The sequence below is a fragment of the Suncus etruscus genome, chromosome 3 (genome assembly GCF_024139225.1).
Source record: "Suncus etruscus isolate mSunEtr1 chromosome 3, mSunEtr1.pri.cur, whole genome shotgun sequence".
Classification (NCBI taxonomy): Eukaryota; Metazoa; Chordata; class Mammalia; order Eulipotyphla; family Soricidae; genus Suncus; species Suncus etruscus.
Window position 1 is genome coordinate 36,034,376 of NC_064850.1, and position 17,441 is coordinate 36,051,816.

At 41.1% G+C, this 17,441-nt stretch overlaps 1 protein-coding gene across 1 annotated transcript in view; it reads right to left on the bottom strand.

Moving 5' to 3' along the window:
• TRIP11 (thyroid hormone receptor interactor 11) overlaps positions 1–17,441 on the bottom strand; it is a 76,173-nt gene that overhangs the window by 12,422 nt on the left and 46,310 nt on the right. The window contains exons 12-16 of the mRNA XM_049769771.1: positions 13,811–13,951; positions 13,105–13,298; positions 6,891–7,054; positions 3,411–3,514; positions 1,217–1,316 (exon numbers count right to left, since the gene is read on the bottom strand). Of these exons, the coding sequence (XP_049625728.1) occupies positions 1,217–1,316; positions 3,411–3,514; positions 6,891–7,054; positions 13,105–13,298; positions 13,811–13,951 (703 nt within the window). The remainder of the gene's footprint in view (positions 1–1,216; positions 1,317–3,410; positions 3,515–6,890; positions 7,055–13,104; positions 13,299–13,810; positions 13,952–17,441) is intronic.

Here is a 17,441-nt window from a genome sequence, read left to right on the forward strand (position 1 = left end):
ATTTGCCTCCAGTTTGTCTAATTTGTCACTTGTATGAGGCAAATGGGTTAAAGGAGAAAAATGTTATAAAGGTGACATCATTTATGGCTAAGAAAACCAATAAACTGGGTTAAGTACTTTGTTTACATTAGCTATCTTTTTTTTTGGGGGGGGGCACACCTGGTGACGCTAAGGGGTTATTCCTGGCTATGCACTCAGAAATTGCTCCTGGCTTGGGGTCCCATCTGGGTCGCCAGGGGATGGAACCACGGTCTGTTGAACCACAGTCCGTCCTAGGCTAGCGCTTGCAAGGCAGACACCTTTCCTTTAGCGCCACCACTCCAGCCCCTGCATTAGCTATCTTAATTATAAGCATAAAGTTGGGGCAGAAGCAATAGTACAGAAGGTATGCCATGTGCTTTGTAAAAGACTGATCTGGGTTTGATTCCTAATATCACATATGGTTGCCAAAGCCCAGTAAGAGTGATCCTGGAATATAGTCAGAAGCAAGACCTAAGCACAGCCAGGTGTGACCCCCTTCCTCCAAACCCAAATTAAAGAGGCCTGTGGTGAGGTAAGAGAGAGAGTACAGTGGGGAGAGCATGTGGCTTGCACGTGGCTGATGAAGGCTCGATCCCGGCATCCCATATGGCCCCCAAGAGTCTGCCATTAGTAATTTCTGAGCGATGAACCAGGAGTAGCCTCTTAAGCATCACTGGGTTTTGCCCAACACCACTACCCTTAAATTTATTTGAACTCAGTCATGCCAGAAAAAGTTAAATTTTATGTGAAAAGACTGCCCTCTACCACAATAAAAGATTTTAGATAGGATAAAAAGTTGCACAAATTAAACCAATACTTCTTTGGTCACAAGATAGATGACAATTAGTTGGAGGGATAGAACAGCAGGTAGGGCGTTTGTCTTGCATGGCTGATCTAGGTTCAATCCCCGTCATCCCATATGGTACCCCAAGTCTTCCAGGAGTGATTTTTGAGCACAAAGTCAAACCCTGAATGCAGACGGTTGTGGCCAAAAAAATAAATAAATAAATAAATAAATAAATAAAACAAGATAGATGACAGTCAACACAAGAATGACTTAATATCCAAGATATCTAAACTAAATGATCTCTTCAGGGACTAGAAATGGAAGTCACCCATAATGGAAGTTCGTCATACACAACAGTAGCAATCATGCTTCAACACTGAGGGGAAAAGGATAGGAACATAAACCTACTTTGCTTTTTCAGTTCTTCTATTTGTTCTTCCTTTACATCTAATTGTTCTGTAAGTCTTGATGCAGAGTCAAGTGCAGCATTTGCTTCATTCAATCGTTCCTGAGAGAGAAACCTTGATTAAAAAAGTCATACAGATCAGCATTCGGCCAGCTCCATAGACTCAATCTATTCTCAAAAGAGAAGTAAGCCAAGCCATGAAAAATTATGGATTACATTGGCCACACAGCTGAAAGCTGGCAATCTCAGGAGGAGAGGTAGAACAAATCCCCACCCTGCTGAAGCCATGCCAGCTGCACCCACTACTCACAATAACTGCTTCATCAATGTCCCAGCTTCACTACTCAACTACAGCTCTCTACAGAGACACCAAACAGACTAAAACTCACTATTTGGGCTTACATCACCAGGACCTTTTTGGAGTGAATGCAGAAACCTCCCTCTGCCTCCTTCCTTTCCCACCCCCATCCCATATGGTCCCCCAAGCCTGCCAAGAATGATTTCTGAGCACAGAGCCAAGAGTATGTATATATACTCTGAGCACCATCAGTGTCGCCCACAAACAAACAATAAATAAATAAAAGTTTCCTCCTTTCCCTTAGACCATATTATCTTCGTTTCCTTATAAGATTGAAAAATATATATTTAAGGACTTGAGAGATAATATAATGGACAATATGCCTTCTTATTCCTTCTCATTTATTTTTTCTTTTTCTAAAATTAAATATTTTAATTTCTAAAAATTAAAAATTAAAGATAGCTTGGAACCATAAAGATAATACAAGAGGTAAGATACTTGCCCTGAATGCAAGTTACATGGGGACATGATCCCTAATACCATATATGGTCCCCCAAGTACTGCAGGAGTAAATCCCTGAGCACAGAGCCACGAGTAAGCCGTGAACATAGCTGGTGTGGCCCTTAAACCATAATAAACTAAAAATAATAACCAATCTAGTTTTAAAATATTTTTTTTTGTTTTGTTTTGTTTTTTGGGCCACACCCGGCAGTGCTCAGGGGTTACTCCTGGCTGTCTGCTCAGAAATAGCTCCTGGCAGGCACGGGGGACCATATGGGACACCGGGATTCGAACCAACCACCTTTGGTCCTGGATCGGCTGCTTGCAAGGCAAACACTGCTGTGCTATCTCTCCGGGCCTGTTTTAAAATATTTTAACTTTTAACAGAGTATCAGATTAAGTATACTGGACCCACCAAAACCAACATATTACACTTGTGTCTAAGAGGTCAGAGCAATAGTGCAACAAGTAGAATGCTTGTCTTCCACTCCACCAACTTCTATTTGTTCCATACCTCTATTTGTCCCCCAAGGCCTGCCAGAAGTGATATCTGAGTGTAGAATCAGGAGTAAGGCCTGAATGCAGAATAGTGAGGCCCAAAGAAATCAAAAAGAGACCGCAAAACTTGGTTTTTATAAAGTATTCATGAGTTGACACCAGAGTTTGTGCTGAGCCAAGAGTAACCCAAAAAAACTGGTGGGTATAGCCCAAAAACAAACAGAAAAGAAAAAAAAATATCACTGAGTTGACCAGAAAGTATGCATAAATGCTATTAAACAGTTAAGGATTCTTGACCTTATTAGTAATCAGAGAAATGCAAATTAAGAGCACAAGAAGAAAGCTAGGCTGTCACGTAATTAAAAGCATATGCTATGCATATCTGAGCCTATGTCCAAACACAAGATGACAGCCCTTTCCACCACATACCGTATTTCAAAATTCCTGATAGAGCCAAGAGTTGTCAAGGATATCAAGAATGCTTAGACACCGCAGCATAATTCTCTAGAAAACATTTTGGCATCATCTAGTAAAGTTGACATTACCCCTCTGGATATCCCATGACTCATCCATTCCAACCAAGATATAATCCTGGAACTCTTTACATATGCACCATGAGATATAAACAAGAAGCTCATACCACACTGTGGAGCAGATAACAGGAAAACTAGGTGATAAATGCATGTAATGAATATCATTAATCTTCCCTACACCACACTACTTAGTAACATAGCTGAAGCACTTCGATTTACACAATACTAAAAAAAAAGGCCAGTCTCCAAAGAATCGAACAATATATGAGTAAAACTCCATGTATATAGTTTGAAACACAGTTATTATCCTGACAAAGATTCCTTAGTTATTTCATAAATAAAAACTATTAAAAAATGTCAACCAACCTGTAATGGTATGATTTTTTCTTCCAGATTTTCTGCCTTTTTCTTCCATTCAGCTACTAGTTGTTGGTACTTCTCAAGTTCAGTAGAATACATAGCTTTCTCCTCTACAGAGGAAAGAAAAGCTCCATTAATATTTTGCACTGTGAAAAAAATAGAATTTTAAACCATTTGAAATTTAAACAGTTCTTGTAATTGTTCAAATGGCTCAAAAAAGTATGCTTTAATGATAATGCACACTGAAATTAAAGTAGTAAGATATCTTTCCTTTGCCTAATTGCTCCAGAACCCCACCTAACCCCAGAGAAAGGCAGGGGGAGGCCAGGAGGGAAACTGGGAACATTGATGGTGGGAAATGTGCATTGGTGAAGGGTGTTGTACATTGAATGACTTAAAACTCAATCATGAACAACTTCGTAACTGTGAAGAAAAAAAAAAACCAAACTGTATTAAGACAACCTTGTAATTTAAAAAATATTAAAAAAAAAAAACTTCATCCAAGATTTCCTTTCTCAGTACCTTTCCTTTGCTCAGTACCATTCTACTTTGCATATCCATGCTAATGAGGTCTTTAACCCTGTTCACAAATTTAAAGTTTTCCTTGGGCATAAACCTATCATGTTCTGTGATTTCATTTCTCATACCAACTAATCACTTTCTCTTCCCTGGAGTTTCTTTTTTTTTTTTTTTTTTTTGGTTTTTGGGCCACACCCGGTGACGCTCAGGGGTTACTCCTGGCTATGCGCTCAGAAGTTGCTCCTGGCTTGGGGGACCATATGGGACGCCGGGGGATAGAATCGCTGTCCATCCTAGGCTAGCGCTGGCAAGACAAACACCTTACCTATAGCGCCACTGCGCCGGACCCTGGAGTTTCTTCATTTACTAAATATAACAAGTAAACAGAAGGCAAGTGATCTAAAGAGAGTGAATCTGAGGAACAAAGCTAGAACGCAAAAAGGCATATTTGGTTTTCAAGATAAAACTATTCTTGGGAGGGAGCCAGAGAGACAGAATGGAGGTAGGATATTTGCCTTGCATACAGAAGAACAGTGGTTCAAATCCTGGCATCCCATACGGTCCCTCAAGCCTGCCAGGAATGATTTCTGAGCGTAAAGCCAGGAGTAACCCCTAAGTGCTGCCAGTGTACCCCAAAAACCAAAATAAAATAAAATAAAAATATTCTTGGAAAAAAAATTCTTGGCGGGGCCAGAGATAGCACAGTGGTAGGGCATTTGCCTTGCATGCAGCCAACCTGGGAGGAACCTAGTTTAATTTCCAGCATCCCATATAGTCCCCCAACCTGCCAGGGGTGATTTCTGAGTGCAGAGCCAGGAGTGGCCCCTGAGCACAGTCGAGTGTCACACAAAGATCGATCTATCAAACAATCAATAAAAAATTCTTGGGGTGGAGGACAAAGAGAGCTCAATGGACTGAGTTCAATATCTGGCACCACAAGGACCCCCAAGTAGCATGGGGAGTAGTGATCTCTGAGTAATGAGTCAGTAGCCCCAGAGGACTGGTGTCTGTAGCCCAAAACACAAACAAATAAAAATTAATTCTAGTTAAGGTACAGTTCTAGAGGTCTTTGCATATCACCCGGGTGGCCCTGAGAAGCAGCACCCCCAAATATTGCTGAGGATAGCCAGGAGAAACTGCTAGGTTCCATGAGAACCACCTTAAATCAACCCATATCCCCCAAAATTCTAATCAGTTGTAATGTTTAACACTGTCAGGGGTGTAGTCAGTGGCAGAGTATCTGTCTTGTTTGTATGTGTAAGGTCCCTGGGTTAGATTCCCAGTGCCACCACACAGTCCTCTGAGAAGCGTAGGAGCAGAACCCAACCACAGCCAAAACCCAACCATCAATATTATTTATCTATTTTTTTCACCCAGAAAGGAAAACATTTGTTTTCCTTTGGAATTTAAATAGTCAAGTTCATTCAGCAACATTTCAAAGAACAGTTATCACTGATGATTCTCAGAACTCTGAGAAGTTCTCAATCTCTAACCAAGAGGGCACAAAACCTTTTTTTTTTTTTGGGGGGGGGGGGCACACCTTATGATGTTCAGGGGTTACTCCTCGCTATGCGCTCAGAAATCGCTCCTGGCTTGGGGGACCATATGGGACGTCAGGTGATCGAACCACAGTCTGCCTTAGGCTACTGTGTGCAAGGCAGACGCTCTCTCACTTGCGCCACCGCTCCTGCCCCACAAAACCTTTTTTGTAGCCTCAGTATCATACATCCCATTTTATGTTACCCTCTGTTCCCAAATCTCTGACATAATCTTTTTTTTTTTTTTTTTTTTTTTTGGTTTTTGGGCCACACCCAGCAGTGCTCAAGGGTTACTCCTGGCTGTCTGCTCAGAAAAAGCTCCTGGCAGGCACGGGGGACCATATGGGACACCGGGATTCGAACCAACCACCTTTGGTCCTGGATCGGCTGCTTGCAAGGCAAACGCCGCTGTGCTATCTCTCCGGGCCCTTTTTTTTTTTTTATTTTAATTTTTTTGTTTGTTTTTGTTTTTTGGGTCACACCAGCAGCACTCAGGGTTACTCCTGGCTCTACACTCAAAAATCGCTCCTGGCAGGCTGGGAGGACCATGTGAGATCCTGGGATTTGAACCACCATCCTTCTGCATGAAAGGCAAACACCCTACCTCCATTCTATCTCACCAGCCCGGTGACATAATCTTTAACATAATATTAAAACACATTTTCTTAGTGCCAGACAAATAGTACAGGTGTTAGCCTTGCATGTGAGCAACCACAGTTCAATCCCAGTACTGCTATGATTTCCCAAACACTACCAGGAGTGATCCCTGAGCCCAGATCTGGAGTAGCATGAGCAATGGCAGGTGTGGCCCAGAACTCACCCTCCCATATAAAAATAAGACAAAATATATTTAACATTAACACTGTACAAATATTTTTTTCAATTAAGTTCTCTAGTCTTCAGTTGGTTTTGGGCCACACCCAGTTGTACTTAAGGGTTGCTCCTGGCTCTGTGCTCAGAACTCCTGGCAGACTCAGGGAACCATATGGGATGCCAGGGATTAAAATTGGGTTGGTCATGGTAATGCAAAACACCTTACCCACTGTGCTATATGGCTCCAGCCCATGTCCTCTAGTCTTTTTTTGTTTTTTGGTTTTTGGGTCACACCCAGCAGGTTTTACTCCTGGCTCTGCGCTCAGAAATAGCTCCTGGCAGGCTCAGGGGACATATGGGATGCCGGGATTCGAACCACTGTCCTTCAGCATGAAAGGCAAATTCCCTACCTCCATGCTATCTCTCTGGCCTCAATGTTCTCTAGCTTAACTATGAAAGGAGTCTAGCTGAGTGATTGCTGGCTTCTCCTCACCCAGTCCTTATACAGCAAAATAATCTGGTAAAGATTTCTCCAGACCTTATCTAAACTCACGCTAATCAGCCCACATTTCCTGAACAAAAATGCACTACAAAGTGGCCTTCATTTGCAACATACCTTGCTGGAAGTGCTCAAGGACCATCTGCAAGTTGCTCAGTGAGAGAGCATACTGTTTCACTTGCTCCTGAGCTATCGCGAGCTGCGCTGTTGTATCATCTCTTTGTCTGGTGATCACATTCAACTGTTCCTGCAAAGATTCTACTTGCAAATTGGCTTGGTGACTTCAAACAAAAAAGAGAAGGTCAAAAAAAGAAAGAGAAGGTCAAATTACTTCTATCTGTTTAAATTCTTAAACCAGATAAGATGCCTTCCCTGTGCTTTTATTTTGTGGTTAAAATTACATATAGCTAGCCTTTACAATTTTAATGATTTTGAAATGTACAGCTAAATGACACATTTACACTGTTATAAATTTCCACATCTGACTACCTTCAGGGAATTTTTTCGTCTAAAAACATCAAAATTTCTTCCTTATTAAGCAAAAATTCCCTCTTCTTCCAGCAGCTATTATCCTATTTTGTTTCTATGACTTTTGATTATGATCAGATTATATTTCAAAGTAACTAGCTGTTTCTTTGATCCTCATTTTCCCTGATAGCATTCATTCTCCCACAAAAAGGACTTCCAACAAATAAGCATCGTTTTAATGACTATAAGCTAACCTAAACAAAAGAATTTACAATTCTTATAAAAAATTTACAAATAACCTGAAATTTTCCTGTTTTAAGCTAAAACTTCAAGATGTAAATTATCGGGGCCCGGAGAGATAGCACAGCGGCGTTTGCCTTGCAAGCAGCCGATCCAGGACCAAAGGTGGTTGGTTCAAATCCCGGTGTCCCATATGGTCCCCCGTGCCTGCCAGGAGCTATTTCTGAGCAGACAGCCAGGAGTCACCCCTGAGCACCGCCGGGTGTGGCCCAAAAACCAAAAAAAAAAAAAAAAAAAAAAAAAAAAGATGTAAATTATCATTAAATTTTAACTTGCAGGGAATCTTGAAAAACATTTTGCCAATCTCCAAGCTAACAAGCAATGGATTCTATAGCACCCCTTTGCTTGGAATATTTGCAGTACCATGCTCACAATGTCAATGGATATCCACTGACACATTTTTCTTGGTGGTTAATTGCTTTTAAAATCCTCTTCCTGCTTGCATGAATATAAACCATTATACCTGCCCTCAAAATAAATCATAAGCTCTAATATTTATTACATAACATGCCAAGGTTTACATCATCTGTTTTTATTAATGTCTAATTATTCCCCTTCAAAACATTGTACTAACCTTTCCCAGATTCTTAATATTTAGATAAGTGATTATTCAAGAGCAATGCATTTTGAAGACATTTTACCCTATGGTACCCTCTTGTGGAATGAGCAGTCAACTCAACATCTGAAACCTGAACTCTACCCCAAGTGACCTCCAACTTCATTGGTTAATAAATTCCTTGGTTTACTGTATGGATGAAATGAAGATGTGATGTCACCCAGGAAGCTAATTAAAATGAAGTGATACTACGGCCAAAGGTCTGTAGACATTATAATCATGTTTGTAGATCTGAACTGTTAACCTAGTACTGACTAAGCATCTATTTAAGTATATATAATAATATGTAAAGAAAAGGGAAAAATTGAGGCCGGAGAGTTAGCATGGAGGTAAACATTTGCCTTGCATGCAGAAGGTCGATGGTTCGAATCCTGACATCCCATATGGTCCCCTGTGCCTGCCAGGGGTGATATCCGAGCATAGAGCCAGGAGGAACCCCTGGCCGCTGCCAGGTGTGACCCAAAAAAAAAACAAAAAAAGGGGGGGGGATTATTCCTGTGACATTTGGTGGAAGGAAGCATAGACAATCAACAATTAATTTCACCTATGTTGTGAAAGGAAAATATAAGGCTCAAAGTACACTGCAGGTTCAAAACCAAATCATCCCAACTTTTTATTCTGGATTTAAGGAATGGGGTGCAAAATGAAACTTTTTTTAATAGGGGCAATCTCCAGTGGTGCTTCTTTATTTATTTATTTATTTTTGGTTTTTCGACCACACCCAGTGACACTCAGGGGTTCTGCTCCTGGCTTGGGGGATCATATGGGATGCTGGGAGATTGAACCTCGGTCCATCCTGGGCTAGCGCTGGCAAGGCCTTGCCACTCCACGCCACTGCTTTGGCCCCTCCAGTGGTGCTTCTGAAGATACTCAACCTGGTGGTGCAGAAAGTTCTGTGTTCAGGGATGCCAGGGTCACATCCAGGAGCAAGAACACAACTGGTAGGACTCAGGGAACTATATATTATTGGGAACCAAACTCATGGCATGGACTTGCATGTACTGGGCAGGTTCTTTCTATTAGAGCTTTCTTCCTGTCCTCTAAAGTCAAGTGTTCTTTATGAGATATGCTAATTGAACAATAAGTGAAATTAATTTTTTTAAAAATTGATAGGGATCAGATATATTCTTAAAGAAGAAACAGTTTGAAATAAAAATTAAAAGGGCTACAACAATATTACAGCAAGTAGGATGTTTGCCTTGCACGCCGCTGACTAAGGTTTGATCCCCAACATCCCATATGAACCCAGAGCATCACCAGTAGTGATTCTGGATTGCAGAGCCAAGAGTAACCCCTGAGCATTGCTGGGTGTGGCCCAAACGAAAAAGAAGAAAAAAGAAAGAAGGAAGTAAAGAAGGAAGGAAGGAAGGAAGGAAGGAAGGAAGGAAGGAAGGAAGGAAGGAAGGAAGGAAGGAAGGAAGGAAGGAAGGAAGGAAGGAAGGAAGGAAGGAAGGAAGGAAGGAAGGAAGGAAGGAAGGAAGGAAGGAAGGAAGGAAGGAAGGAAAGCAGTAGCTTGATCTCAAGAAACCAGCAATATAGTTTAGTTCTAGATAAGATGAAATGTGACTAGATAGAACCAATTCTAAGTGGTTTCTTTTTTCTTTTCTTTTTTTTTTTTTTTTTGTGGGGGAGGCACATCTGGTGACGCTTAGGGGTTACTCCTGGCTATGCGCTCAGAAATCGCTCCTGGCTTGGGGGACCATATGGGACACCGGGGATCCAACTGAGGTCCATCCTGAATCAGCACATGCAAGGCAAAAGCTCTACGGCTGTGCTATCACTCCAGCCCCAACTTTTTCTTTTGTTTTGGTTCTTGATTTGGAGGCCACACCCCATGATGCTTAGACTTACTCCTGGCTATGTGCTCAAAAATTGCTCCTGGCTTGGGGGACCATATGGGATTGCCAGGGGATCGAATTGTGGTCAGTTCGAGGCTAGTGCGTGCAAGGCAGATGCTTTACCACTTATGCCACCACTCCGGCCCCCGCAACTTTTTTCTTTTTTAAAGGAGTAATATGACCCAGCTCTGCTAAACAAGGTTATCCTGTGGTTTAAATCTGAAAAAGAACTGAAAGACAGAAACTAGAAACATTGGTGGGGCAATGTTTGGGCAATACCCAGCTATGCTCAGGCTCCCTTCTGGCATTGTTGGGAGTCTACATACATATGTTGGGGATTCAAATCAGGGTTGGCATGTGCAACGCAAATGTCTTATCTCCAGGCCCGGAGAAACTATTTTGCTGTTGCTGTTGTTTTTGTTTGTTTATGGAACAACACCTGGTGATGCTCTACATGCAGTAATCCTGGAGGTGCTCAGGAACTATGGGAATCTAAAACTAGTCAACTGTGTACAAAGCAAGCCTATATTTCTATAAACCCCTAGGATCTATTTAAATTAGGAAAAAGAATCTAATAATTAAAAGGAAAGGTGATAGGAATTCACCCTCAGAAGTGATGTCTTTATGGCACACTCTCCCTTCCTGGTCATTAGAATCTCTACCATCGCCTTAGAGTTCACTCAACATCATACATACTTGAAAAAGATGAACATAAAGATAAAGAGAATATGGGCCACAGAGATAGTAAAATGAGTAGGGTACTTGTCTTGCATACAGCAATTAGGTTCAGTCCCCAGCATGCCATACAGTTCCCTGAGCCTGCCCACAAGTAATTTCTGAGTGCAGAACAGGAGTAACCACAGAACATCACTGCGTATGGGATCTCGAACCCAAAAAGTATAGGAAATCCAGAGATAGCAAGATAATTCAGTGTCTTATATACATCCTTTGTATATATGAGGTCTAGATTTGATCCCCAACAACTACATAGTCTCTGAGCATTACCTGTATGCTCAGAAACATTGCAAGTTATGACCAAAAATAAAACAAGATTGGGGCCGGGGAGAGAGCATGGAGATAGAGTGTTTGCCTTGCATACAGAAGGACAGTGTTTTGAATCCTGGCATCCCATATGGTCCTCTGAACCTGCCAGGAGTGATTTCTGAACATAGAGCCAGGAGTGACCCCTGAGCACTGCTGGATGTGACCCAAAAACAAAACAAACAAACAAACAAAAAACCCAGCAAGATACATACATGTATAGCAAATCAAAATAAAGAAAAACTATGCAGGGCTCGGAGAAATAGCACAGCGGTGTTTGCCTTGCAAGCAGCCGATTCAGGACCAAAGGTGGTTGGTTTGAATCCCGGTGTCTCATATGGTCCCCCGTGTCTACCAGGAGCTAATTCTGAGCAGACAGCCAGGAGTAACATCTGAGCACTGCCGGATGTGACCCAAAAACAACAACAACAACAACAACAACAACAAAAAAGATAAACTATGCAGCCTTAAAATGACCAAAGAAATAAATGGGCTAGTGTATACTAATAATAAACTGCTATTAGTACTATTGATAATAAGTGATAAAAGTTCTAAAGCAATAGAAATAGTATGGTCCCAACTTGCTTTTTAAAATGCATAAATAAAGTATGTAATATATACAATGATACCACATATTTGTGTGGGTGACTATATACAACAAAACACACACAAGGCACAAAACTAAATACAGTGGATGGAACTATGGCCTTTCTTTGATTTGTCTGATTTTCTGGTGGTGGAATATAGGAAAAAAAATAATATTGAAATAAAAATTTAAAATCTATTCAGCATATATCTCAAAAGTTCATGAGTTCTTCATGTACGCTCTCCTTTCTATGATACAAACCTAGTCCAACCTTAATTCACTGGATTAGAAAGATCAAAGACATAAAGGCTTTATTTGGAAGCTAACACAGCTTGATTAACCCCCTAAGACAGGGGTCTCAAACTCAATTTACCTGGGGGCTGCAGGAGGCAAAGTCGGGGTGATCCTTGAGTGCAAAGTCAGTAGTAAGCCTTGAACATTGGGGGTTGTGACCCAAACAACTAAAACAAAACAAAACAAGATTCCTCTAGGGCAGGGCCACAAAATGTTGTATGGAGGGCCGTTTTCGGCCCACAAGTTTGAGGCCTAAGGTGGAGTTTGAGGCCTAAGGTGACAAGCGGCACCAAACCAGCATAGACAGAAGTGTCAGATATTCTCAGTTAAATAGCAGATATAGGAAAGATTTATTTTACAGGCCCAAATGTGACCTTCCTATACACAAGTATCTTCATGGGAAAGTCTCTATCTATATGTATAACCATAAACTCTTAATTCTTCATTGGTAAAATTGAGAGAAGTTAGAGACAATAAACGAGTTAACAGATTAAAAAGAAGGGGGGGGGGGGGTTGGAGAGATAGCATGGAGGTAAGGCGTTTGCCTTTCATGCAGAAGGTCATTGGTTTGAATCCCGGCATCCCATATGATCCCCCGAGCTGCCAGGAGTGATTTCTAAGCATGGAGCCAGGAGTAAAACCTGAGCACTGCTGGGTGTGACCCAAAAACCAAAAAAAAAAAAAAAAGCTGGACTGGAAGGTCCAGCCCACGACATTAAAAAAGAAATGCTTATTAAGGGGCTTGAGCAATAATAGCATGGCGGATAGGGCGTTTGTCTTGCATGTGGCCGACCCGGGTTTGATCCCTGGCATCCCATATAAACCCAAGCGTAATAATTTCTGGACAGAGCCAGGAATAACACCTGAGTTCTGCCAGGTGTGACCCCCAAACAAAAATAAACAAACAAAAAATATTGACTCTGACACTCAAGAGTCCAGTTAACATTGAGTGTTTAAAAAAAAAAAATCTGACCGGGGCCAGAGAGATAGCACTGCAATAGAGCATTTGCCTTGCACAAACGGTGGTTCGGTGGTTCAATTTTCAGCATCCCCGATGATCCCCCGAGCCTGCCAGAGGCGATTTCTGAGCACAGAGCCAGGAGTAACCCCTGAGCACCACTGGGTGTAACCCAAAACCAAAAATAAATAAATCTATAAATAAAATAAAATAAAATTTGATCAAATTACCTTGCATTCTCCATGGCATCAGAGGATGAAACTAGCCTTTCTTCCAACATGCAAACTTTCTTTTTCAGCTTAGACTCTCTCTCTTCAGCTGCCAGAGCTTCGCGGGTGTAGGAATCTTCTGTTTCCAAAAGATGATTGCGTAACCTCTCCAGCTCTTGGTTCAAGCGCGTTTCTTTGTCACGCAAATGCTGAACCTAGACAGGGAACAATTATAAAATTTATTTTATAGAGAATGCTTATCACCACCATTACCCCACACGTGTCAAAAATTTTCTTCAAATTCAAGAGTATTTATTGTGTATTATTTTCTCAAGCTGCTCAAGATGATTTTTAGCTAGAAATCATCTTGCATATTTGCCTGAAGGCTTTAAAATGTAAGGCCATTCATTCCCTTGGTTTAAATGAAAAACAGAATTATATAAAGTAGTGAATTTGGGACAGCTATTTCATAAGTCTCATTTGCTTCATACTTGATGAGTATCTTTTCTTGTACATATAAGTTTGAACATAGTATTCACTTTTAAAAAAGTGAAATAAAATGTATCCTGGGAGATAAAAATCTCACTAACAAACATCTGGGAAAGATTCTGAAAAAAAAAAAATTACCTGAGCTCAGAAATTCATTTTAACTAATAATCTTCCCAGTTTTCTTGTTAGTTCTTAAACTCAGTCTTTCAATCATAGTTTCTGTAAAATGGAAGTATACCTCATTCTGTATGGTACTGGTTTCCATTTGCTTCTGTTTCAAAGCCAACATCACTTGATCTCTCTCTTTCTGAAACATAATGTTCTTCTCTTGCATTGATTTAACTGTATTTAAAAGCTGGTTTAACTCCCCAGACTTGCCCTTTTGAAAAGAAACAATTTTAGCCTTGAAAAAAATACATTTAGAAAATAACATTTTTTCTTTATTACGTAATTTAAATATATATTTTGCTAACACAAGGAAATAGAAACAAGAAAAATATGAGAAATCATAGAAGGGACTATAGTGACGTGACTAAAACTGTGGCATCCAGATGGGATAGTAGGTGGGATAGTGACTGGGACAGTAGATGGGAACTTAAATGGTATATTGGATGGGATATGGAAGCAAGAATAGAACATTTGGTAACAAATAAAGGAAACTCTTAAGTATGACTATCAGTTACAGAAATTTATCAAAAATGGCTCAACAGTTATTACAAATTATCCACAGTACTGTAAGGTAAGAAATATAAGAGAAATTGAATATTGGGCATGTAGGAAAACTTCTTACATACTGGTAACTTTTCAAATAATAAAAAGCTACATTTCTTACAAGGAAGCATTTGTTAAAATTGTTGTAAAAAGAACTTAAAAACATTCTCTTCAGAGGCAGAAAAGATAGCTCAGCAGGCTGAACATATACTCTGTGTGTTTTGGGGGGGGGGGGGAGATCCAGGTTTAATCCCTGACAGTACACAGCAGAGTAACCCCAAAGCAGGGCCGGAAATAGTCCCTGGGCACTCTAAAATCCACACATATACATGCAAAAAGACCACAATCATTTTAAATTTGCCCTATATGGCACTGTTCATAAACTCCCAAATCGAAAAAGGGAGAGAACAAGAGAGAGAGAAATAAAGGGAATCGGCCACTCCATTCTCCAGCATCCCAGGGTAGCCCAAAACAAAACTAAAACCCCAAAATATGGTATAATGAATGAAAATAGATACTATTCTCTAGTAATAGAAAACTTAAATACAACTCTAAATTGGGGACACGTCTATCAAGAGAGGAAACTTTTAATAAAAAAAATACTACTTTGGGGCTGGAGTTAGCACAGCAGTACGGCGCTTGCCTTGCATGTTGCCAACCCAGGACGAACCCAGATTCAATCCCCAATATCCACATGGTCCCATGAGCCTTACAGAATTAATTTCTTTTGTTTGTTTTGTTTTGGGGACCACACCCATTGATACTCAGGGGTTACTCCTGGCTATGCACTCAGAAATCACTCCTGGTTAAGGCGTTTGCCTTTCATGCAGGTCATTGGTTCGAATTCTCATATGGTCCCCCGAACCTGCCAGAAGCGATTTCTGAGTGTGGAGCCAGGAGTAACCCCTGAGTGCGGCCAGGTATGACCCAAAAACCAAAAAAAAAAAAAAAAAAAAAGAAGTATCTCCTGGCTTAGGGAACCATATGGGACTCAGGGGGATAGAACCACGGTAGGTCCTAGGCTACGACTTGCAAGGCAGACCTTACCACTAGTGCCACTGTGCCGGCCCCTCAGGATCCATTTTTAAGCACAGAGCCAGGAGTAACCCCTGAGCACCACCATGTATGACCCAAAAAACAAACAAAAATTACTACTTTTCAAATCGATAAGCACCAATAAAATGAAATTACAAGATGCTATAAGGGAAAATGGAATAACTACTTAAAATGAAATATTTCTCTACATTCCTGTGTTATAGTCTTTTTTTTTTTTTTTTTTTGATTTTTGGGCCACACCCAGTAATGCTCAGGGGTTACTCCTGGCTATGTGCTCAGAAGTTGCTCCTGGCTTGAGGGACCATATGGGACACCGGGGGATCGAACCGCGGTCCGTCCAAGGCTAGCGCAGGCAAGGCAGGCACCTTACCTTTAGCGCCACCGCCCGGCCCATGTGTTATAGTCTTATAACTTTAAAATACTGATACAACTTTTTGGTTGGTGAACAAGAGAAGGTTCCTACACTTTGAGAATTGAAGTACATTTTCATAACAATTACAGACCAGTACTATAAAGGTAGGAAGCTAAGCTCTAAAGGAGAAGATCTCAACATTCTCAGTGTCCCATCAAACAAAAACCAAGGCAAGTGCTCCTAAATATTCACCCCATTCTATGAGACAACTTACAGGCAGAAGAAGCTACTAACCCATTTAGTATCAAACCTCACATTCTTAAAACATGCAATAGCATTTACAGAATTTTCTAGTTGTATCATTCCTTTTCCAAACTTCTACTGAAAAATAAACAAATCAGAGTATAAATTCCTATCACAAAAATAAAACAAAACCCACCCTAAAGAGTATCTTCAACATCTCATTCATGAGAGAGCCTTGAATACCTACTTAGAAAAACCTAAAATAGGGGCCTGAGAGATAGTACAGCAGTAAGGCATTTGCCTTGCATGCAGGACAATGGTTCGAATCCCGGCATCCCATATGGTCCTCCTGAGTCTGCCAGAAGCGGTTTCTGAGCATAGAGCCAGGAGTAACCCCTGAGCGCTGCCGGGTGTGACCCAAAAACCAAAAAAGAAAAAAAGAAAAATCTAAAATAACTGCATATAAATATTTAAATACATCAAAATTCTACTGAGGCTTTATTGTGGGTGTGGAAGGAATTTGGACCACCCAGAGATGCTCAGTGATCTCTTGGTGTCAAGCACCTCACTCTCCAGTCTCATTTATTGACACTTCAAATAAATTGCTACAACAGTTAATTCCTGTTAGAATTAACTTATCAATAAAATCACACTATTGACATAGTTGGGGTTAGACTATTTTCTTTTTGGGGGGGTTAGACTATTTTCTAAATACACTATGTGAAAAGCACTAATCTTTTTTATTATTACTTATTTCGATCAACTCTTAAAAATTTCCAGGATAGAGACCAGAGAGATAGCATGAAGGTAAAGTGTTTGCCTTACATGCAGAAGGATGGTGGCTCGAATCCCGGCATCCCATATGTCCCCCTAGCCTGCCAGGAGCAATTTCTGAGCGTAGAGCCAGGAGCGTAACTCCTGATCGCTGCTGGTTGTGACCCAAAAACAAACGAACAAACAAAAAATTTTCCAGGGGGCCAGCATGGTGGTGCTAGAGGTAAGGTGTCTGCCTGCCAGCGCTAGCCTAGGACGGACCAAGGTTCGATCCCCCGGCATCCCATATGGTTCCCCAAGCCAGGAGCGACTTCTGAGCACATAGCCAGGAGTAATCCCTGAGTGTCACCAGGTGTGGCCCAAAAACCATAAAAAAAAATTTTTTTTTCCAGGATATATAACTTATCCATAAAAGTCATTTTTTTTGGTGGGGTGGGGTCTTTTTAAATTAAATTCTTGACTTGAATCACTGTGAGATACAGTTACAAAGTTGTTCATGATTGAGTTTCAGTCATATATTGCCCAAGACCCTTCACCAGTGGCTGCCTCTTCCTTCTCTTTCTCTTTCCTCTCCCCTCCCCTCCCCTCCCCTCCCCTCTCTCCCTCCCTCCCTCCCTCCCCCCCCCCTCCCTCCCTCCCTCCCTCCCTCCCTCCCTCCCTCCCTCCCTCCCTCCCTCCCTCTCTCTCTCTCTCTCTCTCTCTCTCTCTCTCTCTCTCTCTCTCTCTCTCTCTC